This window comes from Bos grunniens, chromosome 11 (genome assembly GCF_055505025.1).
Source record: "Bos grunniens cultivar Pamir isolate PY7600 chromosome 11, Bosgru_T2T1.0, whole genome shotgun sequence".
Taxonomy (NCBI): Eukaryota; Metazoa; Chordata; class Mammalia; order Artiodactyla; family Bovidae; genus Bos; species Bos grunniens.
In genome coordinates this window covers 38,165,371-38,192,749 of record NC_141175.1, presented here as the reverse complement: position 1 = coordinate 38,192,749, position 27,379 = coordinate 38,165,371, and the positions used below count along the sequence as shown (strand labels likewise).

Below are 27,379 nucleotides of genomic sequence, written 5' to 3'. Positions count from 1 at the left end.
TGGAAAGCATTTTCAAACTTTATTTACAACTGTCACAGTGACAAAAAGTAGTTTGAAAAAAAAAAAAAATGCTAGTTTCTCCCTGAGCCTCAAAAAAGAACAGATAGAAGTTACAGGAGGTTCATCTTACAACAGGCATTTTTACTGAAATACTAGGGTTGGGTTTTTTTTTTCTCCAATAGGATCAGTTAGAAATACACACAAGTTACTTTAAAAAAAAAAAAAAAAAAGAGGAGGCCAGACAGGAGCTCAGCCACTTGTTCAAGAGCAGCTGGGTCCCCACAGCAGGCTCACCGCTGAGGGTCCTGACTTAAGCTGTCAGCCCCTGGCCTGCTCAGACTCCATGTGGTCATACAAAGGGATCTAGCGACCAGCAAAAAATAATAAACCACCCCCATAAACACACATATACACAAAGCAGATTTGTTATGCAGTTTACAAGCACGTTCCCATCACACGGCAAGACTGGAACAGATGATACAGGGGAGCATGAGACGGGGACACAGAAACACGGGATTTTCAAAGGCAAGACCCCATCCACGGAGGGAGTCATGGGATGAGAACTGCAGCTGTGAGGGGTGAGAGGAATGGGGAAAGGCTCCCTGCGGCTGAAACAGGAGGAGATGGAGGAGGAGAGGGAGAACGAGAGAGAGAGAGAGAGAGAGAGAGAGAGAGAGAGAGAGATGCTCCCTCGCAGGGCCGGCTGCAGGCCTCTCCCACTTGCCCAAGGAGCTGGAAGAAGTTATTGCCATCGGTGTATGCAACATGAACAGACAACACAGAGGGTGGGGGCGGAGGGGCGAGGGGATGAGCATCGGCTGCCCAGAACCAAGTCCTGCTGATACAAGTAGCCACGCTGATCCTCCCGCCCCAGCGTTCCCCAGAGCCACACTAACCTTGAGGTATTAAGTACAAGTCTACACGCATGTCCCAACCAAAAGGGCTCAGCCTGGACGGCCTGGGGCCCTCAGGGGACGAGGTGGGTGCCTCAATCGGCTGCGTTCAGCCCCAGGGAGGGACTTGAGCTCACTTCTTGGCTGCACAGTCCTGCTCTGAGATAGAGATGTGTGAAGGGTTTCATCCTGCAATCTCTGCAGCTCCAGATGGCTCTTAACTATGATAAGAAGCTCTAAGTCCAGGTTAGCTTTCTCTGCAACTATAGCCCTCGTTGAGGAAAGGGATGCAGCTCCCTCCCCACGCCACCCACCTTCTGCATCCAGGAACACCAAGGAAGAAGCCCAGGATCTCATGACACCCTTGAGTTTCAAATTCCATCCCCGGGCTGCCTGTCACCGCCATCCACAACTCCCAGGTTCTGCCAGCTCTCAGGACCTGCCTTAATGCTCACTTCCCAATGAGAAACAGAGAAAGTCTCCCCTGCTGGCCACCCAGCCCCCACCAGAAAAAGAAGCCAAGATCCCACGTGGGAGTGGGTACTGCGGCTGGTCAGGCTGGCTCGAACCCACAGTGGGGCTAGCAGCCACCCAAATGGCTGTGCTAGGGCTGGGAGGGTGGGGGTCAGGAGGAGGAAGGGCCAGCCCTGGGGGAAGGCCCTGCCATGCTGTGCCTCCACCCAGAGGGAGAGCGAGTCTGGGGAGAGCAGCGGGGGACGGACCTCGGTGTCCAAGCATCTATCTCAGCCCTCCAACAAGGGCGGGAAAGGCCCTCGCTATTTCCAAGAGGCTAGGGTGGGGGGCAAAGAGGATAATCAGGGGAACGCTCAAAAGTGCAGCCTCTTAAAAAACCTCCAGATCACAGCGGGCAGGTGCACCTGCCAGGGCCCGAGGGGAGGGTCTAGAGAAGGAACCAGGAGACTCTTCTCTTTCCCAGCATCACCTCCGGCTGGCTCTGCAAGAAGCCAGGCTCCATGGCTCTCCTTCACCTGCCTCCCATTACAGACCAACACACCCAAAATAAAAACAAAGGTGGGCAGTGGGCAAAACTAGAGAGAGAGATGAAGACTTTGTGGGGTGATGTCTCAGTGTCTCAGTAGCCAGTGTGCTGCTGGGTCCATCCTTCCTGGCCGCACTTCTCTGCTCGATGTTTTCTCTCAAACGTGTATTTTCTCTTTCATCTCCCATTTGTTTTTCTTGCCCCAGACGCCCTCCCCCGGAGCCCACTGGAGTCCCAGGGCTGCCCCCAGCCCGCCTGAGTTCAGATAATGATCTCCAAGACGCCCACCTCCCCGCACCCCACCCCTGCTCTAAGAAGCTTCCTTTCTCAAAGGCCTGGCACGTAGTTGCAGAGGGCTCCGGTGCCCGACATCTCAAAAAAGGAAAAGAAAAGAAAAGAAAACCAACTCAGTGATTTGCAGGTGCAGAACGGAAGCCATCATCTGGCGTGTGCAGAACTGCAGTGGCTCACACACGCTCTCCTTCCATGGTAGTGGGAAAGAACACAGTTCAGGTACAGAGGCTGTCTGGTGTGACCCCGAGGGAGCTGGCATGGACTCTACTGCTCCTTGTTTTCACTCGCTGTCTCTTCACAGTTGTCCTGCGCATCCTCCTGGACCAAGAACTCCTCGGGGGGCCACCGGAGCTCCCCACTCTCCACCTCCCCCTCTGTGGGCTCCACCACGATGGACGGCAGACGGTCCTTCAGTTTGCAGCAGCGGTCAAAGTCTGACGGGTCAGGGAAGATCTGAAATAAAAGCAGAGAACCCAGTCACGTTCACGTGCAGGACTGAGCCCCCACTGTACACCAGGGACCATGCTATGCCCTGGGAACACCGGGGAGCATCAGGCAGGGGCCAGGGAGCAAACTCCAGGGCAACAGAGGCAATCAGCCCTCAGCCGACTAATCCTGAAGCTGAAGGCTTTCATGGCAGTGCTACCAAAATTGGTGTTTGTCCTTTTTGGTTTTGTTTTCAGATAAAAGAACTCGAGAACACGTCCTCCACAGTAAGTCACATCTCCAATTGTGCCAAGCATTTTAACTGTAAGTCCAATGCATACAACAGGTGCCACAACAGCAAGTTCCTCCCAGGATAATGATCAGCTCTTGATGTGAGCCAGATACCAGGTATTTTATGTAGGTCATTTGCACCCAACACAGTCATGTTGAAACAAAGGTGCTGCTAATGCCACTCAGGAGATACCTGGAGAAGGAGGGTGCCCAAACCATTCACTCTAGACATGTGCAGTGGCAGAAAGGCATTCAAACCCAAGTCTGTTTGACTCTCAAGTCCATGCCCAATACCACCTGCCCCTTAAGGAGACGGGTTCTAATCTCACTACAGCTGTGAAGTTGAAGTCAAATCAGAGTTGAATGCATGGTCCCAGATACGGGCACGTGGGAACACAATCCCAGGCTCCTTTTCCACTTGTGAACAACCCCTGGCTCCTTGACAGCAAAGAGATCAAACCAGTCCATCCTAAAGGAAATCAACCCTGAATATTCATTGGAAGGACTGACGCTGAAGCTGAAGCTCCAATACTTTGGCCACCTGATGTGAAGAACTGACTCACTGGAAAAGACCCTGATGCTGGGAAAGATTGAGGGCAGAAGGAGGAGGGAGTGACAGTGGATGAGATAGTTAGATGGCATCACTGACTCAATGGACTTGAGTTTGAGCAAACTCCAGGAGATAGTGAAGGACAGGGAAGCCCGGCATGCTGCAGTTCGTGGGGTTCCAAAGAGTTGGACAAGGCTGAGCGACTGAACAATACCCACCTTGACAATTCTATACCTGAAAGAGTCTACTTCTCTTTCCAAAGTCCTGTCCACAAGGTTCCTTTTTCTAAGCCTACTGTGTGTCTTGCCCAGAGCCAGGGGAAACCCTAAACTAGGCTATAAAATCCAGGCTCTGTAGCTTCCCTTTGCGCATGCTGCCCTGTGACTACAGATGACCCAATTCTTTGCCCAGCAGCTTAAGTGCTTAATCCCAAGGGCTGCTGGTCCCCTGCCACACACAGCCCTCGGGGACACACCAGAGAGCTGGAAAGAAGAGACTGTCTGGGCTGTTGGGGCTTACAGAATCACATAGCACCTATAAGATAATCTTTTCCCAACCTGTCCTTTTAATAGATACAGAAACTGAGGCCCAGAGGGGTCAGGAGACTTCCTTAGGGTCACACAGCTTGTTTATGGCAAAAGAAAACAAAGTGAAACAAGGAGGGGGTAGAGACACATTTGAAGAGAACCTGGGGGCTCCCTGTGCCTTGGAGGTACTAAAAGGGCTCTCCTAGAACCTCAGGCCTTCCCAACTTCTGGGCTGTGATGAGGGTGCCCAGTCTTACTGCACCTGACCCCAGGAAGTGTGGTCCCCTGACCATGTCAAGGGGCCACGTGGGGCTTCTGGGAATCATGGGCCTCAACACAACCTCCCCAATCCCTGCAGACGAGTGATTATTAACCATTTATCCAATAAAGCCCTATTGCTGGGGATTAAGTCTTAAGCCAGCTGCACAACCAAGCATCATTAAAGATTTAACGAGGCTTATAAAAAGTATCCTAATGGCAGCCAGGAGGAAAACAAGGAAGGGAGGGGCTCGGCTGGGGGTGGTGGTGAAGGGAGGCCTGGGGAAAGATGACCCCACCACAGGCTTCCTCTTCCCGAGGCAGCCAGCCCTGTAGGTCTGGCCCTGGACTGGGCTGTGCACTAGACTGCAGTGCCGAGCAGGGAGGAGGTCATGGGGCTTACTCGGGCCCCTTCTGGCTTCTCTCATGTGGAGCTGGAGCCCCTCCCTGCGAGGGGGAACCAGATGCCTTTCCAAGCACAAGCCTTGGGCGTGAGTGAGGGGAACCCCACAAGTGGAAAGTATGCTACGGTTTAACAAAGCTCTTTCAGACATCACCTGCCTTAGGCCTTACTGCCACCACACCACATACCACACCCCCCACCAGGAGCAGAGAGACCCTGGGACTCTGAGGGCTACAAGGAAGAGCCAGGATTCAAACCAGATCTGCTGTTTTCAGCACCTGCATCTTCTGAACAATGAATGGATGCCACTGAGCCAAAATGCCCATTTCCTGGAACGCTGAGCAGGGATGGTGGGTAAGACCCTGGGCTTTAATGGCCCATCTGGCAGTTCAGGCCCCAAGATAACCATCTGGGCAGACAGGTCCAGAAGATGAACTGTCAAGTCTGGACAGTTGTTCTACATCTTCAAGGACAGAGCTGCGAAATATCTGGAGGGGATGGACACCAGGCCAGGACAGCCCTGGACCTCTGCCTCTACCCTCTGACCTCAAGCCTGGGGCTGTACCTATGCTGCGACTCCCCAGCTGAGAGAGGTGGTGACCGGCTTCTCATTACAGTCGCCTATACTGAGGAAAAGCTGAAGGGACACGCAGCTGCAAGGCTAGCAAAAGGAAGCCTAGCAAGAGGAGGACAACAAGGAAAAGGCATGTGGTGGAGAGCAGGTGACTTTGTTCTGAGCTGGGAGGGGGTCTCTCATTAAAAGTAGGGAAAATGTGAAGATAAGGATGATGCTGCTGATGATGGAAGATACGGCAGGCACATTTGCTGAGCCGAATCGCAGATCACAATAATCCTCTGAAGTATGCAGTGGTGTGATCACTATTTATAGATGAGAAAACTGAAGCACACAGAGGGCAACTGACTCACTCAAGGCCACAGAGCTAGGAAGTGGCTGAACGGGGACCCAAACTCAGACCCACAGGACTTCAAAAGAGGCACCCATTTGATAACACAAAGGGTCAAGCCACAGACCCCAGGTTCTATGTCCTTGACATCACTTGTCCAACCCTACCTAACCAAGACCTCTCAACCACCTGGGCCTGAGTTTCTCCATTTAAGAAGTGAAGCGGCCTCTGGTCTTACTAGATGGATACAAATCCTGGGCAAATACAAAGATGATCAAATGCTTTGAGGACATATGTTAAATTCAAATTGGAATGTCCTCTTTGGAACAGCTGGTACTCTTTGGACTATGGTAAGTATTCAACCTCCAAGCAAGAGGCAGCAATACTAACACAATAATTAAAATAACTCCAAACAATTTCATACCAGGAGCTGCACAATTAAGTCTTTAAAGTCCTTGGGGGAAGTCTGAGCATTGAACTTCTGATACTGCTTAGTTGCCAGAGAACTTTGCTCCCTGAATTGCTCAGAGCAGGCGCCATGGAAAAAAAAAATTAACAAAGCCTGTTAATTACTTAAAAAAAAAATCACTATAATAATCTAACCTTCCCATCAGAGATTATATTTTATTATCAGATAATACCAAGTTATGTCTCTGAAAATTGTAGCTGTCTCCAAAGACAAACAGGACGCACCCAGAACCAAACAGCTTCTCATTTCCTCACATCCAGACAGAAAGCCTTGCAAAGCATAGCTGAGTATTTTGCCAGTACAATCTTATCTCTGACAGCTGCCTAAGAGGCTGACCCCAAGGAGGTCAAGATTTTTCCACTAAGTCATGCTTTTTAATCATCTAGGCAGCAGAAAAATGAGAGGTTGCAACGGCAATTTGATGGGGTGGGGAAGGCAGTGGAAAAAAGGACTCAAGTCAGACTTGCCAAGCACATGACAGGTAGGGCTGGGGCGGCAGGCCAGGCCAGCATGCTGTTTGCCTTCAGGAACTGGCAAGGGATAAACCAATTGCCCCTGTTCCAGAAAGAAAAGGCTTCTGGCTAAACCTCTTACCCCAAAGCGCCCCTTCTCCCTGGACTGGAGAAAGGGGGAAAACTCCTTTTCTCTTCTCTCTGCAGCAAAGGCGCCCTCTAAGAAGTCTGGAAAGGACTATGGGGAGGCTCTGAGAGGTACTTCCCACCCTCACCCTCCAGGCAGGACAGGTCAAGACACATCCCTCACAGCTGGAATTCTCTCAGCCCTGCCCCCTGCTCGGTCCACCAAGACTACACTCTACAACAAGCTGTCCCCTTGGCTGCCAAGGCCGGTGACTTGGATGAAACTAAGAGACACCAAGTTCCCTTCTTTGCACATGAAGTCTTGGCGATCACAGGCACCAAGAACATCCCAGGCCCCACCTGTCTCACTGTGGAGGAACAGCAGGCATTCCAAACTTGATAATGGTGAACTTCATAAGGGACATTTCTTCAAAGGCATCCTTTGCCGGGTGGCCTCCAATCCCAACAGGCTCTGACATTTTGGGAACTCAAATGAGTTCACTCGAAAGGTCAGAGAAGTTTTAGGACCTTCAAGGAACAAACAATCTGCGAGCTGTACTTTGGATGCTGGAATTTTTGCCTGTGTATGTCGGAGCTGTCTAATAGGACAGTATATTGGAATATGTTTTCCACAATAATGGAAATGTTTTTACTCTCACTGTCCAATGGCACCAGCCACATGTGGCTCTTAGGCACTTAAATTGAGGCTAAGTGTTTAAAATTTCCTTTAATTTTTATTAATATAAACATATGAAATATGTAAAGTCAAGTAAATATAAATTGCTACACAAGTAAATGGTTAAATATGAGGACAGTGGAAGTAGGACTGTCCGGGAAAGCTCAGGATGTTTGGCTGATGGGCCAACACGGGCTGCCTCAGAGCAGGGAAATCTGGGGTTGAAGGTGAGCTCCTGGAGATGAGGAATTAGTCAGCAGGCTTTTGTTGAAAGTATAAAAGTTGCCGGTCAGACGGCTCCCATTTCACCCACGCAAGAGAACTGAAAGGTAATACCCAAGCTCCAAAGGCCCAAAATTTGGGGGCCTAGCTATCAACTGTCTGCCTCTAAGCCAGGTGACCTAAACCTGGCTGCCTCTGGGGTGGGACAGGAGAGAGATGCCTGGCACCGAGGATGGAAAATGTGAGTGATTTTGGTTGGAGCAGCTCCCCCTCCCCTCCGCCACCCCACCATGTACACTCATCCCTCAGCCATCACCGCGACAAACAACCACAACCCGAGCTGGCCACAAACAGGGCGGAGGGCTTGGCAAAGAGTTGAAAGATGCTAATAAGGGAAAGTGGACACCAGCAAGTAGAGGAGATGAAAGGTGGTTAACTAGACACAAAGGGGTAATTACCAGTTCTGCAAGCTGAGATCCAGGGAGCTTGGCCATCCAGTTCCTCTTTGCTGGAGAGGAATAGAAGGAAGAGGCATGCTGGGGTGGGAGGGGAAGGATGGGAGGTGGGATAGAGCCTGAGATGAATAACCAGGTGGCTCTCCGAGGCTCCAAGAGGGATCTGCCTGAGCATCCAAAACCACACAGTGAGCCTCCTCCCTCCCTGAAGAGGGGAAAAAAAAAAATCAACCTCAAACCTGCGATGGAAAATTTCCACTCCCGCAGGTAGACCAGGAGTCTGAAAGATCTGGCTTTTCCCTAGTCCCTGAATCTTATTATCTCTATGACTGGGGTCAAGTCATTTTAATTTCCCTGAGCCTCAGCTACCTCCCAAGTAAAATGAGGAAGGAGTTCCCACTCTTACAGTATTGTTGGAAGGATTACATGATGCTTCAGATTGAGTGCCAGCATGGTACCCAATAGGCTCAAAGATGTGGAGGCCCACCCCCCTCCTTTCCATATTTATAAATTGGGATTAATGCTCATTCCCATCTTACAGGGCTTTGGAGAGAACTAAATACAGGTATGTGCGAACATATTGTAAATTTTAAATTTTAACATATCTGTAAATTTTAAATTCCTAATGATGGTTCTTATTAGGTAAAGCTGGGGTCCCCAGGGAACATTTACATTGAGGAAAGTCTGTGGCTGTGGCTTGGGACAGAAGGAAATCAGCAGCACTCCTGGGCTTGTGCTCACAAATTCTAGGCAAGGTTCTCTGGAGAAATGGTTGTGACTTCATCACTTCCTCCCCAGTGCCTCTCTGTTCCCAGGGCATGAGTTAGGCCAGCTGGAATGAAAGCCACTGCCTGGTCCAGATCCTGGCCTTTCAGTGGAAGCCCCTGCAGCTAGAAGTCTCCTGATTAAGCATCCTTCCCTCCCTCCCCCAGCCTACTCCCAGGTCCTGCTGCCCAGGTTTCTTATTTTTCCTGGAGAACAACAATGGATTGGCCTTGTGTGTTTATTCCTCCCTAGGAGGGGCTGGTTTATAACAATGGGCAGATCTCTACCAGCATCCTGCTCTGCCAAAGGCTGAGTGAATGAGAGGCAGCTAATTAAAAAAAAAAAAGTACACCCTGCTTCATCATCACTTGCATTTTACCGACTTTTCAAAGTGAAATGTGGCCGGTTAAGAACATAAAGAATTAGAGCTTAGGGGCACAGTGGCCACTGATGGATGCAGGGAACAAGGAAGAACAATCTCCCATTTCCACTGGGATGCTTGTGACGTCATTCTCCATCCTTGAGACGTACCTCGCTCGAATCTCCCCCGGAGAGGGTTATGGAATATCCACCTCACCCTCTCCTACACTTCCCTGGTGACTCTAATCCTAAAGGAGACTTGAGTAGAGATTCGGGGCTTCATAACAACTATTGGATCTCCTTCCTTTGGATTAAAGATGCTTAAGCCTCTACCCTTGAAACTTAAAAGAAAAGGAAATCCTCTGGATAAACACCATCTTTCATAAACATCTCTCCAACACACACCCATCCTGCAAGTCAAGAGTTCCAAATTCCAATTAATTAGCACTAATTGCTGCTGATAATTCTGGGTCCAGTGAGCTGATGGGGCTTTTGGAATATTAAAGAATGTCTCTCAAAGTTCCCCAGGGTGGTAAGAAAACACTGCAGCTATCTTGCATAGGATAATTTCACATACCCACATCCTATGGTGTATAGCGTTATTGCCCTTTGAAAAGAAGACAAGCTTCTCAGTCATCTCAGAGTTGGGGAATGGCCTCTCTGTCTCTCCCATTTGTTCTACCCAAGTGTCCCACAGCCACACACCCCCTTTCTCAGAAAGCCCAGACTGAAAGGGCTGCTGTCTCCAACCATTTCCTCACTCTTTGTTTTAGAGACAAAAATCTTGAATATTTGGCCTGGTCCCATAGCCTTCCCATTCTTGTCTGGGGCTCTGCTACTACATGGCTTCCAAACTCATCACTGGATGGAAACAACTTTCAGGTCTCCAAGGACTTTCTTACAGCCCAGCTCCAGGGCCTCTGCTTGGCCTTCAGTCATCATCACCACCTTTGCAGCACACTACAAAGCCAGTCTGCTTCAGGACTCACTCTCTCCTGATTCTCATGATCTTGCTCAGGTTTGCCTGACCTGTCTAACGTCACCTTCCCTGTGCCCTCTCTGGACTCAGTATCCCCCCAGGTTTTTCTCTGGACTCAAGGCAGCTTTCTGGCTTCAACTACCCGTCTTAGACTGAGGATTCCCCAATCCATGGCTATCCATCTCTTTCCACCATCTGTGAAAAGTGTCCACTTGGACGACATCCATCACTTCCCACTCACCTTTTCCCAAAGTGAGGTCATCAGCTAATATATGTCTTTAAAAGTTTTCTGCCCCCTCCCAAACAGGAAGCTTGATAGTAGGTCCAATAAAAGAGATCTGGAGATTTTAGTTGATCATAACTACAGTGTTGATGCAAAAACATTGAAAGAAACAGGGCTATGTTCTCAGAGGTCTGCTCCTCTCATGGAGCTCCTCTACTCTATCTGCACTGAGATGCCCTGCTGCGGCCCTCTGGTCTCTGTTCAGTCTAGAGCTGCTGCTGCTGCTGCTGCGTCGCCTCAGTCGTGTCCGACTCTGTGCGACCCCATAGATGGCAGCCCACCAGGCTCCCCTGTCTTTGGGATTCTCCAGGCAAGAACACTGGAGTGGGTTGCCATAGTCTAGAGCAGTGGTTCTCAAAGCTCAATTCCTCAGGTCCTTTTAGGGAGAGAGTGTCCATGGAGTTAAAATACTTTCTTCATAATACTAAGATGTTATTTGCCTTTTTGCTCATGTTGATACCTGCACTAATGGTATGAAAAGCAACAATGAAATTGCTGGTACGGGTGGCTCCAATGGTAAACAATCTGCCTGCAATGAGGAGACCTGGGTTCGATCCCTGGGTCAGGAAGATCCCTTGGAGAAGGAAGTGGCTATCCACTCCAGTATTCTAAGCCTGTAGAATTCCTTGGGCAGAGGAGCATGGCAGGCTGTAAGTCCATGGAGTTGCAAAGAGTTGGACACAACTGAGTGACTAATACTAATTACGATGCAAGAATTAATGATGGCAGTAGCAGCAAACTAGTAGTCAATGTATTCTTCACTGCCCCCCACTCACAATGAAAACAAAATTCTCCATGTCCTTGATGAAGCAGTAAAGATTAATTTTTATTAAATATTGATTTTTTAAGTACATGTTTTTTAATACACTATGCAAAGTCGCTTCAGTCGTGTCCGACTACCAGGCTCCCCCGTCCCTGGGATTCTCCAGGCAAGAACACTGGAGTGGGTTGCCATTTCCTTCTCCAATGCATGAAAGTGAAAAGTGAAAGTGAAGTCACTCAGTTGTGTCCAACTCTTAGCGACCCCATGGACTGCAGCCTACCAGGCTCCTCCATCTCTGGGACCCTCCAGGCAAGAGCACTGGAGTGGGGTACCATTGCAAAGTTGGAATACAATATTTCTGGTGCGTGTCAGAGCACAACAGTTGTCTCGCAGAAAAACACTTATGGGATTGAGTTGCAAGCTGAACTAGCTACTTTTTTCCATGGAACACCATTTCAATTGAAAGAATTATTGACCAACAAACCATGGTTATTCAGGCTTGGATATCTGGCAGACATAAGACTGGTATTTCAAAGAAAATGTCTGATGATGTTTGTTACCAATGGTAAAAACTGAGGTCTCAAGCAAAAATTAGAATTTTGGAAAACTTGTATCAGCCATCATAAGCTAGACAGTTTCCTATCACTTGAAGAATTTCTGATGAGACCAGTGGAGATATTAACTAATGTGATTTTTTTTATATTATATAACAAAATATATTAACATTTGGAAGATCTGCATAACTTGATGAACCTATATTTTCCAAATGATCAGTACATCAGGTTGTAAAACCAAGCATGGGTAAAAGAGTCATTCAACGTGCAAGATAGGCTAATGAATTTTATGTAAAAGTACAGAAAGTTCACTGATAAGGTTTCAGATTCCACATTACCACTAACCTTCAAGAAACTACCACTTATTCAGTTTTGCCAAAATATCAAAGAAAAATATATGAAAAGGCTATTAAAGTATTTCTTCCTTTTCTAAGTACATATCTGCAAAGGCCAGATTTCTTTCACTGACTTCAATCAACACATATCAAATCACAATAAATTGAAGGCTTTAGCTGTTTTCTGTTAAGCTGGATATCAAACAGATTTGCAAAAAAATGTGAATGCTTTTCTTTGTTTTAGAAAGTATATTTACTTTTATTAAAATCATTAGTTATATTAATTAATGGTTTTAATTGTTATTTTAAAGGAATTAATAAATAATAAAAAAATTTTAAACACTCTCTTAATGTCAAAAGATATAACCCACATAAACAAATGTATCTCTGGGGGTCCTAAATAATTTTTAGGAATGTCAAAGAGACTAGGATTAAAAAGTTTGAAAGCCAATGGCCTAGAGAAAAAAATACGTTCATAAAGATGACTGTATAAGTCAAGGTTGAAGGATAATAGGTTTTAAAACTGGAAAAGACTTGAGGGGAACACAAAATGTACCTTCCAATAATTGAAAGGCTGACATGAACTCTAAGAGAGAGAAGATTTTTTTTAACTCCAGGGGCCAACTAAGATTAGGATGGAGGACTTCACCTCATTATATAACATTTTATCAGAAATGATAGAATCAACTCTCTCCATGACACATGGGGAAGGCAAGGCCCAAAGAGATGCTGGGAGTCACCTGAGATGATATACAGTAGCAAAGCCAAGCTTAGAAACCAGTTGTCCAGATTCATAGTCTAAAACCCTGCTGTAATGAGAGGTTCTGAGCTCCATATCACTAACAGTGTCCAAAGAACACGTGGGTGACCCAATGTCATGCTACTGGCATTTGAGTGCATCCCCACATCTGACAGAGACTGGTCTAAGTCTCAAAGGCGGTCCAGCCTCCCGCACTCCATCAGAGATGCTTTTATCCCAAGGAGAATATCTGTATCCACGATCTCCAAATATGGTATATACTTTGAAAGAATTTTGAAAAATTGTCTCCTTTCACACCTTTTAAAACTAACAACTAAAAGTTTTGCTATATTATAAACACCACCATTTTAAAATAAAACTTTTATGCTACTCTTTTAAATGTGTACTCAATGGCTTATAAACACCATAGCAACTTGATAGCAACCATCATCTATTTAAAAAAACCTCATGAACAAGCTCTTAAGTCAAATCATATTCCTTTCCCTACTTGAAAATGTACATCCATTCTACTGCTCTATAGAAGTTTATCTTAATATATTTTCCTGTTTGAAAGTTTTTAGTCATTAATTTTTTCATACTTCTCAGGAATAATATGTCTTTATTGCATATAAAGTGACTTTTAATGTTTTTATGTCCTGTGACCTTAAGGTTTTAAAAAAACAAAATTCTGGATTGTCTTATTGCAGCTAATAGTATATAAGTGATCAATAAACATACCACAAATAATTATTAAAGACAAAGGCAATTTTTCATTGGTTTCCTATAGACAAGTGGGACTTATGAAGCTTTTTAGACAGTAACATTTTTAAATGGTCCATTTGTTGATGCCCTTAAAGTTTCTACACGCTGGGGAAGCACCTTAAAAGATTTAAGGTGGTGAGAAGCAGGTCCTCTTACAAAGAGGATGGAGGGCAATCTTGACCAGAAGGGTAGGAAAAGAAAACTGGTGAGATCTGTCTTTAGGAAATACAGTTTTACAGAGCAACAGAGGGAAGCCAAAGATGTGGAAACTGATTTTTCCCCAAATGCTCTCTGCTGTCACATCCCTCGGAAAGTTTCTGTGAACCCCAGGGCCAGCTGTCCTCTGGTTTTAACACTTTGCTGAAACAAGACGTGGTGTATACACAGAACATTTATTAAGAAGTAATTTGGCATTAAAACCTCCAATATTAGGGTGCCAAGGAAAACAGCCAAAAATATTTCTGATATGGCTTTAACTGCTGTATCCAAGGGGCCAAATGAAAACACACACACACACAGAGAAATCATAATTTAGTATTAACTGATCTTTAAGAATGCTTCCATCTAAGAGTATATCTTCAGCTCTGGAGGAAAACAATTCCTTCATGGTGACAACAATGACACCAGCCACAGAAGTCAGGCTCCACCATTGTTACTCTTTCCTGTCCACACACACTGTGGCTCAATTATATTTTTTTATTTACTCGCTTGTCTAAAACGTATTAAAAAAAAAAGTTCTATCATTACATAAATGGGAAACTAGTATTACTTATCATAGATGGTAACCATAAAATACACTAACACTTTCAAAGTTTGTCTGTATAACACACACTAACTGTAAACCACCAGGTATATGGGGGCCCCACTGGAATGTTGGTCTAGGCTATTTACCTGTTGCAAAGAACCAGGAGTCTTGCAGTGTTGTTGGATGGAAGGCCCTTGAACACTGGCCCAAGACTTCTATTATGTTCAGATCGACTTCTAAGAGCCCAGTGTATCCTTGATTCCAGGGAAGCTATATTTCTTTTTTTGACTTTTATATTGAAATATAGCTGATTAACAATGTCGTGACAGTTTCAGGTAGACAGCAAATGGACTCAGCCACACATATACATGTATCCATTCTCCCCCAAACTCGTCTCCGATCCAGGCTGCCACATAATGTTGAGCAGAGTAGGGGAAGCAATATTTCTAAACCATGACCATTCCATGAGCCAGACCTGAAACCCCAGGAAAACCCAGAGGGTTCAGGGGACTAAACATGGATCTGTTCAACCTTCATTGGTCTCCAAGCCAAGGCAACTTCCCCAGTGTTCCTCAAGGTCACACAGTGCTCCAACGTCCTTAACAAAGGAGATGAATAGGGGAATCGCCAACTCACATACATTCATAAACCATAAAGCATGTCAACATATCCACTATAGGACAAGAATGTCGCTGGCTATTTTAGAATGCTAGCTACATGGTGTCTAAACATCATTCACTGCTATCATCCCTGCTCAAAATAAGCAATTAATAAACTAGAGGAAGATGTACAGCATCTCTCAAACACTTTAAAATAATCAAACACCTTTCTGACTCTCTCCACAAAGCCCCACCATCATCCTACTTGTATAGAGTTTATACCCCCAGAGATTCTATTTGCTAAAGCTTTCAATGCTGGGAGCTGGGATATTATAATAAGCTCATTTGTTTTCTGTTTTTAAGGTAATATATAATCAAGAAACTTAATGATGTTGAATCTCTTTGATTCAGTAATTCTATTTCCAGGAACTTCTGGAAACGAATCAGACCTGTTTAGAGATTTGTGTAAAATTATGTTCAAAGCAGTGCTCTCTGTAAGAACAAAATATACCACAACCTAAACATTCAGTAATAACTGGTACATAACACAATGAAATGTCATTTTACAAAGAAAACCAAATGACAGGAACATAGTCACAATATCATACAAAATGAAAAAGGACTCACTAGAGTCACTCTAGCACACACAGTATTTCCTCAATTTTATCTTTTAATAAAAATAAATATAAAACTAGAAGTAAACATACCAAAATGTTTCAATGATAGGAATGTGGGCATTTAAAATTTCCTTTGTACTTCTCTGTATTTCTCTAAATTTCTAGAAGGAATTAGTATCACCTTCATAAATTATAACACACACACAGACACTGTTACACCTTTTGACTCGGAAATTCTACTTCTAAGACCCTATTCTAAGAAATAATATAAACTACAAATATAGATTTATATATAAAATTATATATAAATTATCATATTATTTATAAAATAAAAATGCATACAATCTAAAAAAACTAAACAATTGGAGAATGGTAAAAGAAATAATGTTGTAACTTTATGATAAAATATCATAGCTATTAAAATGCTGGCTTTGAGGCATTAAGATAAGTTATGATACTGTGATGCTGATGACTTACATACCATTAAGTGAAAAAGCAGAACACAATTCAGTATCTTGAGCACATAAAAATACAAGTGCCATGGAAAAGAAAGGAAAAGATGCTAAAATGCTAACAGTTGCAATTTATGCATCGTCAGATTACGGTGACTTGGAAAAAGAACTTTAAAGAAGAAAATAAAAATTCCACAATGGGCATGTGTTACTTTAAAAATTTGAAAAGTAAGCATAAGAATAATAAAATATATACTTCACCAGTGAAAATGTGACATTACTCAAAAAGGGGGGAAGGAAAAGAAAGTTTTCCTACAGTTACAGAATTCTGATCTAAAATAACTGCTATTAACATTCTGCCATCTGCCATTTTGGTCATAAGTGAGTGTGTAAGTGTGCTTATGTGTGTGAGAGTTCATGTAAGTGGATGCGAATGTGTGTGTGTGCATGCACGTGCACTCGTGTAGGCATCTCAGGCTTAGTCCCTGGGAATCAGCGGCTAAGCCTGGTGCTACCCACACACACTCGCCTGCTGAAAAATTAGAGCTGACACATAGGGCTGTGTCTGGAGAAAATGTTTAGGAATTTGGGAAAATCAAGGATTCCTCTCAAATCCAGAAATGTCTCAAGCTCTACAAAGTAAAGACAGAAGATGAATTCAAGGCAAACTAATTCTGCCTGGGAACCACCTTCAGGTTCAAGTTAGGAGAAAGTCAGACCTAGAGACATCCCCCCCACACACACTGGACTGAGGTTTGTGACTGCTCTCCTTGCTCAGGGCAATTCTCCTGATGGTGAGCGATCTGGAACCTTCCTTCCTATTGGCTCCAATACAATCCCTGGCTGAGTTATAGACAGTGAGTGTCACTTCAGCTAAATGTTTGAGTGTTTCTTCTATACAGTTTATGTAAAAGGAGCTTCTCACAGTGCAAGGCAATTAATTCTAGCTGAGAGGGGGCTGAGAGAGCTCCCAAACTTCCCTTGAGGTTAAAACAGTCTGGAGCAACTTTTGGCAAATTTTAATTCTTTTTCTAAGACAGGTCTGTGCAACAAAGGGCTCTCCTTCAGTCAAGGAGTGAGGAGTAGACACCAGATTTGATTGACTGATAAAGATCCTCCTGAGCTGGGCTCAGGGACAAGGGAAGGCAGGTGGCAAGATGAGAGATGGCCGAGGGGACCCCACAGCTATGAGACTGCAAAGGAGCGAAGCCCGGGAAGCTCTGATCCCCGTGTGAATGAAGGCCTGTCTTCATCCTGAGAGGATTATTTCAGGACTTGGGCCTGAGAGATCATTTTAGGACATTCACTAGACACCCAGGAATAGCTCTTGGCTCCAGTCACAAGATTCGCCACCCAAACTCATCCCTTTTCCTCATGGTATAATCGTCCTCTCTATCCAACCTGGGAGACTAGGTCAGCGTAGAGAAAAATGCTGATCCTATGAGAACCCACGTCATGGGGTGGCCAAGTGGAGAGAGAATTCTCAGCTCAGGAAAGGGAGAGAAAAAGGGGCCAATCAATCACACAGAATCCAGTAAACAACGATTTGCCGGACTCTGCGCCCGGCTCTGTGGGAACAAAGAGCCGTCTAAGACACAGACCCTGGGCCTGGAGAGTGATGGACACACCACTGCTTGAGAGGCCTCAGGCCTAACACAGGCCCTTTGAGAGAAGGCCGGGTTGTATGGCTCCAGTGTGTGTCACGTTGGCTGGGGAAGTGAAGCAAGCTTGTTCTCTCCCTGGCGGTGCTACAGACTCACTGTTGTGACCACGGTGTGTGCGTTGTGGGGGGAGCCCCCGTGGGAATAAGTCCAGCCCTCTGCAGGCTCTCACCCAGGGGCATTCCAAAACAGTGAATGCCGTGTGTGTGTGTGTGTGTCAAGGCCTTGGGCATGGAAGGAAGGTGCTGGATCCCCCACATAAAGTAGACATGACCTGAACACTGACGTGACCTGGGCGCTGGCTCAGAAAGAGGCAGCACGTGCAGATGCAGGCCCAGTGCTGCTGAAAGAAATAGACCCCTCTGCTTCCTCTGCTTGTGGCTCTAGCTGCCTTGTTCTGCCTCATGTTCTTATGAACTGTACCAAGCAGGGAGTGGAGTGGATGGGGTAGGGATCGGAGAGAGAAAACGTGCTGGGATTCCAGGAATATGTCATGTTCATGGCTGGACGTCTCTTGCCAAGTGCTTTGGAATTTCAGCTTTATGTCCCTCCAGGGACAACTGAGGCTTTTTAAGTCTGATGTGAAAGATGTTTTGCTGGTGACCAGGGGACTTCTGTGTGCCTGCTCAGCCAGGGCTCCCCAACTCCTGAGAACCACGTGGGGTTACTGCAGCTGGGGTTAACCAATGAGACAGGGGCGCCAGGAGGAGGAGACAAAGGGGGCTGATGACATACCTGCTGTGGCTTTGTGAGCAGCGGCTTGAGGGAAAGAGAGCAGAGACAGATGCAGGAACCCCAGCCCGTCATGGATTTCCACACCTGCACTTACACAGGAGGGAACAGGAGAGCCAGGCTCGGGGGTCTCATCAAGAAAGGCTCAGTAGACAGGTGAGTGAAGAGCAAGCGTTTCTGAGCTGCTGTCTGATTGTAGAGGTTCAGCTGAGCCTGCTCTTTGAGACAGGAGTTGCTGCTTCTGATGAAGAGTGAGGATGGGGAGAAAAGGGAGTTGGCAAAATGCTTGCCTTAGAGATGGAGAAGACAGAGAAGGTCTGTCCCAGGAGGGGCCAGGTCTCAGCCAGCCTGGTGCTTCAGACCTGTCCTATTGCAGAGCTGAAAGAGAGGCTCAGACTGCAAGAAGCAAGTGACAGGACTGTGGCAGGAAAAGGTCACCCATCACTGTCCCTCCTCCCTGTCCTACAAAAGCCAGGACATCCCTCCCTCCCGTCTCGGGAAACACAGGGGAAGATGCAGGAAAGCTCTCAGCGCTGAGGATCAAAGGGAAAGCCCAGAACATGAGGCACTGTGGTGCATACAGAATTAGTGCTCTAGTCCACAGCGCATCCTCCCTGGCTTCCCTGAGAAGGAGGGGAGTCCGCTGCTCCTCTTCTTGGTGGGTGGACATCAAATGGTAGGAGAATGAGACCAAGAACAGCAGGAGGAATACAGGCGGCCAGGGAAGGAAAGTGTGCTGATCAGAGCTTCCCTGGTGGCTCAGAGGTTAAAGTGTCTGCCTGCAATGCAGGAGACCCAGGTTCGATCCCTGGGTCGGAAAGATCCCCTGGAGAAGGAAATGGCAACCCACTCCAGAACTCTTGCCTGGAGGATCCCATGGAGGGAGGAGCCTGGTAGGCTACAGTCCATGGGGTCGCAAAGAGCTGGACACGACTGAATGACTTCACTTCACTCTAGGAAGGATAAAAGTTATCAGATCTTGGTCCAGTTGCTTGAGAGGGGACAAATTTAAATGAAGACCGAAGAGCCAAATCTCTGTCTAGAACTCAGCAAGGGGGATTAAAAACTGCAGAAGCCTCAGCAAGCTGTGCTGGGGAAGCCGGGTGGCCAGGCCGAAATGCACAGCCTTTGGGTTGCAGCAACATCCATGACCAGAGGTGAACGCCCAGGATCCTATTCAGGGCCCAGACCAACTCAGGCACAACACAGAAGAAGACCGGGTCAGAGAGGCCTTCCAAAATGTCACAATCAGTGGGGTTGTGGGGTGCCTGCAAGGCAGCCACTGACCTGCTTCCCTGAATTAGAGAAAGTAGGTAGGCATGAGGCAAACATCCCTATTCATCTATCCATTGGGCCAGAGAACAAGAAGCTGACAGATGCAGTGTGGGGAGGGAGCTGCAGCCCAGCAGGGACAGATCCCCATCCTCCTTCTGGAGACCCTCCCACTCAGCCCGCTGTGTGCTGGCCACCACTTACATCCCTGTCCAAAATGTACTCTACTTTCTATTAACTGTCATTCACCCACCTGGGAGGGTGTCATAATTCATGCCAAGTGAGACAGCAGATGTGGCCTGCACATATTGAATTGACTCTCTAAGTAAATGTTAAGATAAAACAGAGTATTGGCTCTGTCAATTTTTATACGTGCTCATAAAACAGCACTGACTCCCCAAGCACAAGAGATAGGGCTTCCCCAAATCTCTTAGGGGATAAAAAGACATCTGTCTGAGCCTGTGTAGGGGATGCGGGTTTGATTCTTGGATGGGGAAGGGTGCCTGGAGGAGGAAACAGCAACCCACTTCAGTATTCTTGCCTGGAGAATCCACATGGACAGAGGAGCCTGGTGGGCTACAGTCCATGGGGTCGCAAAGCATCAGACATGACTGAGCAGACAGAGATTTGAGGCTGAGGAGGCCCTTTAAAAACTCTAAAGCAAAAGTGCAGGTGAGCAGCTTTAGAATCAAGAGACTCAATTTTACTGAAACTACCACCATTCACTTAGCACCTGCTTTGTCAAGGCCCCAAGCCAGCAGGCACCTCAGGTTGGGGAGGGCCACTGCACGGGTGATGGCTGATAGGCACAAAGAGGGAATAAGGCATCCTCTGGTCTTAGAGACCTGGGCAGGGAGAAGGTCAGGCAGGACCACGGCAGCATCTTTTAAGCTCAAATGCCACAGGCGCTGGAGAAGAAATATGCCACATCTGGGGCAGAGAAATCAGCAAAGCTTCGTTCTGGGGAGGTCTGGAAGGTGGGGGGAACAACTGACAAATTCCAGTGTGCCTATTTATTTAACGACCTTATTTCAAGGTCAAACCACAAGTCTGAGATTCTGTTTCAACTGCTAAGTCGGGATTGATGTCTCTATCCCACTTTTAGTTCCTGGGAAAAGCAGGTCGCAGTAAAAGCCATGTACTATTATTACCCTCAGGAAGAATGCCAAGAACAGAGCTCAAAGCTCTGCTGCCCCCAGATCCAAGTCCAGCCTGAGCGTGTACACTGGACAGACCCCGGCCAGTCCCCAGAGCTCTGGTGGGAATGTGTTTAATTGGATAGCAGTGGCTTTGAGTGGGCCCAGAGAATACCAGTTATATGACAATTGTCAGACCAACCTGCTGCAGAGCCCTGAGCTTGGCCCAAACAGGGGCAAGCCAAAGGTGCTACAAAATTAGAGATGGAAGTGTTCTCTCAAAGTCCTAATTTTCTTTCAAGGCCGCAGTCTGACTTTCTCCTCCCAAGCCTTCCCACTGCCACACATCCCCACATTGACCATAGCTTTCCAGTTGTTCCACCAGATGGCCTGTATTCCAGTTATGTGCATGTTGGTCTCCCCCATAAGCCCTGGACCCTCCTCATAATGCCCAGCATAGCATGTTACATACAGCAAGTGTTCAATAAATGCTGATTGGTTGAAGATAACCACCGCTCCCCTCTCTCTTCTCCAGGAAGACCTTTCTGAAATCTTGTGAAGGACTGCACTGGAGTTCAAGGTAAGATATTTTGGAACTGGGCAGTAGTCTGCTTCAAGGTAGCAGAAACAGATCTCCTGAGAGGCTGTGAAAACTGGGCCCTCAGTCTAGCACCACAAGGGAAGATCTGAGGGCCCTTTGCTTAGGCAGCATCGAGTTATCTCAGGAGCCCAGAGGCAATTTTATTTTCCTCCAGCCCACAGCAGCCCCACTTGAGCTGTCCTCACCCAGCACCACAGCACCTTCCTCTGTCATTACCTACTCTATCCCTCAGATTCAACAGAGTAACCTGAAGGTCAAGAAAACGGCCCTGTAGGACCTGGCCCTTTATCCTGGGATGTATTCAAAAGGAGAATATAGAAAGCACACATGAGACATACCGACAACTGTGCCTGGAAAGGTTCTGTGATGGAAATCTGAAACCCAGAATGAATCAAACAAACAAAAAAACCCCTCACCTGTAACCACAAAGAGATTCAGTCTGATTCAGTGACTTGGAAACTGGTATCCAAAAACACCCCAGCCAGTGGGTCAGGAAACTTCTGCCCTCCTACCGGCTATGGGGCCTTCAGTTGTCTCTCTCAGACCCACTCTGAGGGTAGAAAGTAGAAAACCAACCAGGAAAGGGTATTTCCCCCCCAACCCCAAACCCCCTCCAGCCACCTGAAGACTTCTTTCCAGCCAACAGAAGAGGCTTGGCCATGTTGACACAACAAACGGGGCCTCCTTGAACCTTCCAAGTGTGTCTGAGGAGACTCTTGCTGTCACCTGCCAAATTACCTTAGCCAACCTCAGCTTTCATCTCAGCTGTCTTTGATCACCCTCCCTCCATCACACACACCCAGCTTTCTGTGTTCTCTTTCTTCACAAAAGCAAACCTAGAATGGTTCTAAGGAGTGACTAGCCAGAGCAAAGTCTCAATTCTAGGCAAGAACCAACCCTAAGGCACAGACATATGACGCACCAGAAGAGCAAGGCTTTGGAATTCGAGACCCAAGTCATCTACTCAGTCTGAGCCTGTTTCCTCATCTGTGAAACAGAACAATAATTCCCACCTCAGAGCTATGGTCAAGACTGAACAAGCACTGTTTGTAAAGTGCATGGCCCATAGCGGCGTTCAGTTAGTATCTGCTGAATGAGCCCACTGCACCCCATTCATTTTCCCCGTTCAGCCACGCCACATAGTTTCCAAGATCTTCTCTTAAAAACAGACTCTTTCCTCCCCCATATGTAATGACCGAGGCACTCTTCTCAGAAATCTGAAAACAGTTCACTGCCCTGACAGTGAAGGCAATGGCTCCCCACTCCAGTACTCTTGCCTGGAAAATCCCATGGACAGAGGAGCCTGGTAGGCTGCTGCAGTTCATGGGGTCGCTAAGAGTCAGACACGACTGAGCGACTTCTCTTTCACTTTTCACTATTGGAGGCAATGGCAACCCACTCCAGTGTTCTTGCCTGGAGAATCCCAGGGACGAGGAGCCTGGTGGGCTGCCGTCTATGGGGTTGCACAGCGTTGGACACGACTAAAGCGACTTAGCAGCAGCAGCAGCCCTGACGGTATCTGAAGGTCTCTGTAGTGGGCCAGGCGCAGTGGAAAGCATATGGTAGGCCAGAAAGAGCATGGGACTGAGAACCTGAAGGCGTTACTCAGACCACTCTTTTGGTCCTTATATATTCTGGATCCACCACACAGGATAATCTATGTGCTAGATCCGGGCAATCACATCCTTGAGAGAACTACCCTTTGGGGAAAGGTCTCTTCAACTCTAAGTTTGAACACTAACCCTGTTGGAATCAGTTGGTCACCCATCAACCAGAGGAAGAGAGCAGCATTTGACACAGCAATTCCTCCACCAGACCACCCTTCTTCATAAGATGCCTCTCACAGCAATGTTACTACTGCCCAAGGCTTGCCTGGGGAGGGAAGTTCTAGTCTGAACTGATTGCACAAATCACCTCCCCTTTGCCACCATAAAGGGAAGAGTTCACAGCAGCCAGGACGACTAATTAAGAACTGGCTCATGCTTTCTGAACGCTTACTGTGTCCCAGGTACTGTGACTGCCTTATCCATGTTATTTCATCATGTTGAATCTTCACAATTCTATGAGGTAAGAACAACTGTTGTCCCATTTTACAGATGAAGAAATTGAGGCTTATTGGCATTCGGGAACTTTCTCAAGGGCACATAGATCTTACAAACAGCACTGGGATACAAAACAAAGTCTACCACCAGCCCCAGCAAAAGCCACTAGGTCTAAGAAGCCAGAAGGGAGCCTGTACTGAACTCACCTGGTAGGAAAGGCCATCCTTTCGGGGGTTGAGGCCAATTTCTTCCATGGATGGGGTGTTCATCATCACTTCAGTCATCTCGGCCGATCTCAGATAGTCAGGGCTGCCAAGAAACCCAGAACAAAAGTCAACAAACATACACACTTTCACATTCCTCCTCTCGTGCCTTCTGCTGTTAAATCAGGAAACCGTCTGGAAGGAGGATGAGAGGTGTTCAAAACAGAACTCGCAGAAAAACAAGCTCATACCCTGAGGAAGTGCCTTACAAGCCCAGAGCATCAGGGCTCTCAAAAAAGCCCATTGTCTGAAAACCACTCTGGCAAACCTCCTCTTTCCTCCTCTCTCCTGTACTAGTCCCCACTGGCACAAAATGACTCCGAATTTTCTTTTAAGTGACAGAACTAGAAAAAAACCCAAAACAGTAAGTAGTGGAGGCCATCTGTCTATATTAAAACCAATTCAACCCGTCTCTATTGAAAACGAATACTGCTATTACATAATGATAACAGGCCAACCTCAGGGAAACCAAGTCCAATATGCTGCCTTCCTAAATTTCTATGTCTCTCTAGTGTTCCTTTTTGCAAAATGCCCCACATAAAGCCCCAAGGGGTCAGCTTTCCCCAAGCTTCACATCTGCCATCCAAGCCCCTTCTCTAGCCCTTGCCACAGCAGCTGAAAGCTCACAGCTTGAAAAACATCCCCTGGATTAAAAGCCTTAAGGATGCCCAGACTCTGATTGCAAAGGAAATTTCCAGAGGGGCCAAGTTGGCCCACCAATGGCTGACATGTGAAAGTGCTTTGTACTCTGTAAGCAGGATACAAGTGTTCCATTATCCTCACACAAGCCATGGGCACGTACAGGGTACCAAATGTGTAATGCCAACGTACTCGCTACACAACACAACATTTTCACCATCATGCCTTTATACATTGTTAAAAATAAAAATTAGGGTAGGCTTTAGAAAGACCACAGCTAAGGAAACAGGGGTACCAAACTCATCTTCATTTTACAGTTTCTACATAGCATAGAAATGGCACTGGATTTGGAAACAAAAGCAATAGGTTCTGGTCCAAGCTAAGCCACTCAAGTGCTGTGTGATTCTGAACAAGTCATACAACCTCTCTGAGCCACAGGTGCCCTGTTAGTTACCATGATACTAATGCAGAGCTCACAGTTTTCACAGTTATGCTCACAATGCTCCAAGGGTGAGGGGGTGGAGCACTACAAACCATGAAATGCTAATCAACTGTAAAGTGAGACCCAACCTTAATCTCTCAGGGGACAATAACCCTGATGGGCCTTGACACACATCTTGGTGAGTTTTGAGTGGTCAGGGGTACACAGCCTCCAACGGCCTTGCGAGTCTCACCCATTTGGTACCTGGAGGTAGGAAGGAAGGGGCCTTCTGCGGGAGGGCACAGCAAGCCTCCGGGTGAAGGAATTTTCACTCTGTTTTGAGAATGCAGTCTCTTTTCTAAACAGGCAGGCTGGGTTGAGGGAGGGGAGACTAAGAGAGGATGCTAGGCTTCCGGGCAAGTCTGAGGTCAGGGACTAGGACTCCAAAGTCAGCTTCCACCTAGGTTCGGGAAAGGCTATTGCCCACACGACTCTCGCCGGGCTCTCAGCCTGATGTCCCGGCGTTCACTCCTCTCTCGGCGCGGGGCCGAAAAGTTGGAGCAAGAAGCATGAACTTTCTGGTTTCTGATCTGAGCAGGACTGCACGGAGCTGGAGCCTGCGGGGCCGGGCTCTCTGCGCCCGCACCTGAGAGCGCGCTCGGGGCCACCAGCGCTCGCCCCCTGACCGCTCTTCCTCTTCTCAGCGCAGGAAGGAAGCAACAGCCGGCACGCAAGTCCCAGCGGCCAGGGGCTAGCTCTTCAACCAGCCGGGCGCCCAGGACGCATCCCTCCCAGCCCCAATCTCAGGTCGGGTGCAAACCTCCGCCTCCCTCTGCCCGGCCCGGGCAGCACTAGGACCCCCAGGCGAGCCTGGGGGGAGGGCGGCTCCTCTCCAGCCTCGGCCCCCAGAAAGGCGCGTCGGGTTTAGGGGCTGTGGAGAGGAAAAGGGATCGAGAGGTGTAGCAAGTGATTGTGCGGCTGCTTGTGGCTTCAGTCGAGTTCCGTGTGGAGAGGGCGTTTTCCCCACCCCTCGGAGCTCTGCAAACGCGGCCGCTGCACCAGCTCAGCCTGGCGGCCGCGGGCCTCGACGCCAAGACTTGCATGCAACAAAAAGGAAAAGGGGAGGGGCCGGGGAGAGCTGGAGCCCCCTGCGCCAGGCTGGGCGCGCGCCTCCTGCAGCCCTCCGCAGAGAGGGGGGTTTTATTAGCCAGGTTCAGCCCTGACCTCTGGTTCTTCTTCCACCCCACCACGACCGTAAACACACCCTCCCAGCCGTCACTTAAGTGAAGGCCGCGAGTTCACTTCCTTTGTCTGGATGCTCTCAGCACCACCACCCCCACCCCCATCTAGGCAACCTTGACTTTGACTCCTGCACGGGCTTGGGCGGATGGTTAGTGCCCGGTGCCGGCGCGCCGCCCGCTGCCCTCGCAACCCAGCCGGTACGAGCAGGCGCCCCCGGGCCCAGCAGCCACGGCCGCGAGACGGATGCCCGCCGAGAGCGCAGAAGATACTCACCAGTGAATGGGGAAATAAACAGACATGAAGTCCTAGGGGAGCCTGACCCACGCCCTTGTGATTTAAACACGGTCACTGCGTCCCGGGTAAGGATGTCAGGGGCGCAGAGAGGGGCGGCAGGCTGCCGGGCGCGGGCACTGGGCGTTCGCTGGTCCGCCTCCGGGAGACAGCCCCGATAGCAGCGATGTCGGCAGGGCAGACAAGCTCGCGGCCCCACAAAGAGCCCGGGAAGCGGTATTTATAGGGGCGGGGGCGGGGCTCGGCTCCAGGAGGCCACGCCCTCCCTCTCCCACTCCTGGAATAACGTCACCAAAATCATGAATGGCTTCAGCGCTCGCAGCTCCGGCTGGCGGCGGCTGGGGGGCGCGCTCGGCTCCGCTCCCCGAGGGCCGTGGTTTGCTGCAGCTTTCGAGCCCGGCCCCCACTCCACCACCACTCACACACGCAAACACGCGCGTGGACACGGGCACGCGCGCACCCGCACGCATGCACTAGGACCTGAGTTCAATGTCAACGCCACTACCCGCTTACAATCCCGCCGGCGTCCGCGCCCCTCTCCCTGCACACACCCCAGGGACTTCTGGGCTGAGGACTGTGGCGTGAGGAGGGCGCCGGGGCCCGCTCTGGACAAGACCGCTCCGCGGCCACCCTGCGCTGGGGGAGGGCGCCATCCCTAAACCAGCGCCCTCTTTTGCACCCATGCGCCGTCCCCAGCCCACACCTGGGGTTCATCCCCGCTCCCCCACATTAGGCCTTTCCCTGGCATCCTCGCCCGCAGCACCTGGATCGCTGCGCCCGAGGCGAGGCGCGTCTCTTCTGTCCCCCGGGAAGCTGCGTGGAAAAGCACAACTCCAAACGAGGCGGTGGGAGGGTACGCGGAGCTGGGGGCGACCGAGTGCCCGCGGAGGGTCACGTTAGCTTGCAAGGGGCTGGTCTGCAGCGCTGGGAGCCGCGGAGGGTTTGACCTGGGTGAGAAAAGATGTGGTGTCGTCGTAGGGTTTTTTTCCATTGGACACATACACACTCGGCCGGCGGCTGGAGACCGGGGGTGCTGGGGGACGCGCCGCACAAGAACACACCACCCACCAGCCTGGGCTCCCAGATTTGCTCCAAGGAGAAGAAACAAAAGAGCTTCAGCCGAACCCTCCCAACCTGCCCAGGAACTGCGGTGCCGCCGCCGGGAGTCTCTGGGGCGCT

General features: G+C 48.4%; 1 protein-coding gene across 3 annotated transcripts; it reads right to left on the bottom strand.

Annotated features, from left to right (window-relative positions):
* Positions 1-27,379, bottom strand: LBH (LBH regulator of Wnt signaling pathway). 3 transcript variants are annotated; one of them, XM_086323621.1, is made up of 4 exons: positions 27,269-27,366; positions 26,964-27,147; positions 23,551-23,653; positions 1-2,640 (listed from the first exon to the last, which is right to left on the bottom strand). In XM_086323621.1, the coding sequence occupies exons 3-4, from the start codon at positions 23,626-23,628 to the stop codon at positions 2,452-2,454; spliced, it is 267 nt and encodes an 88-aa protein (XP_086179747.1). In that variant the 5' UTR covers positions 23,629-23,653; positions 26,964-27,147; positions 27,269-27,366; the 3' UTR covers positions 1-2,451. The 3 variants fall into 3 exon arrangements, with proteins under 3 accessions (XP_086179747.1, XP_086179746.1, XP_086179745.1); XM_086323620.1 differs by having other exon boundaries at positions 26,964-27,379; XM_086323619.1 differs by lacking the exons at positions 26,964-27,147; positions 27,269-27,366 and adding an exon at positions 26,183-26,397.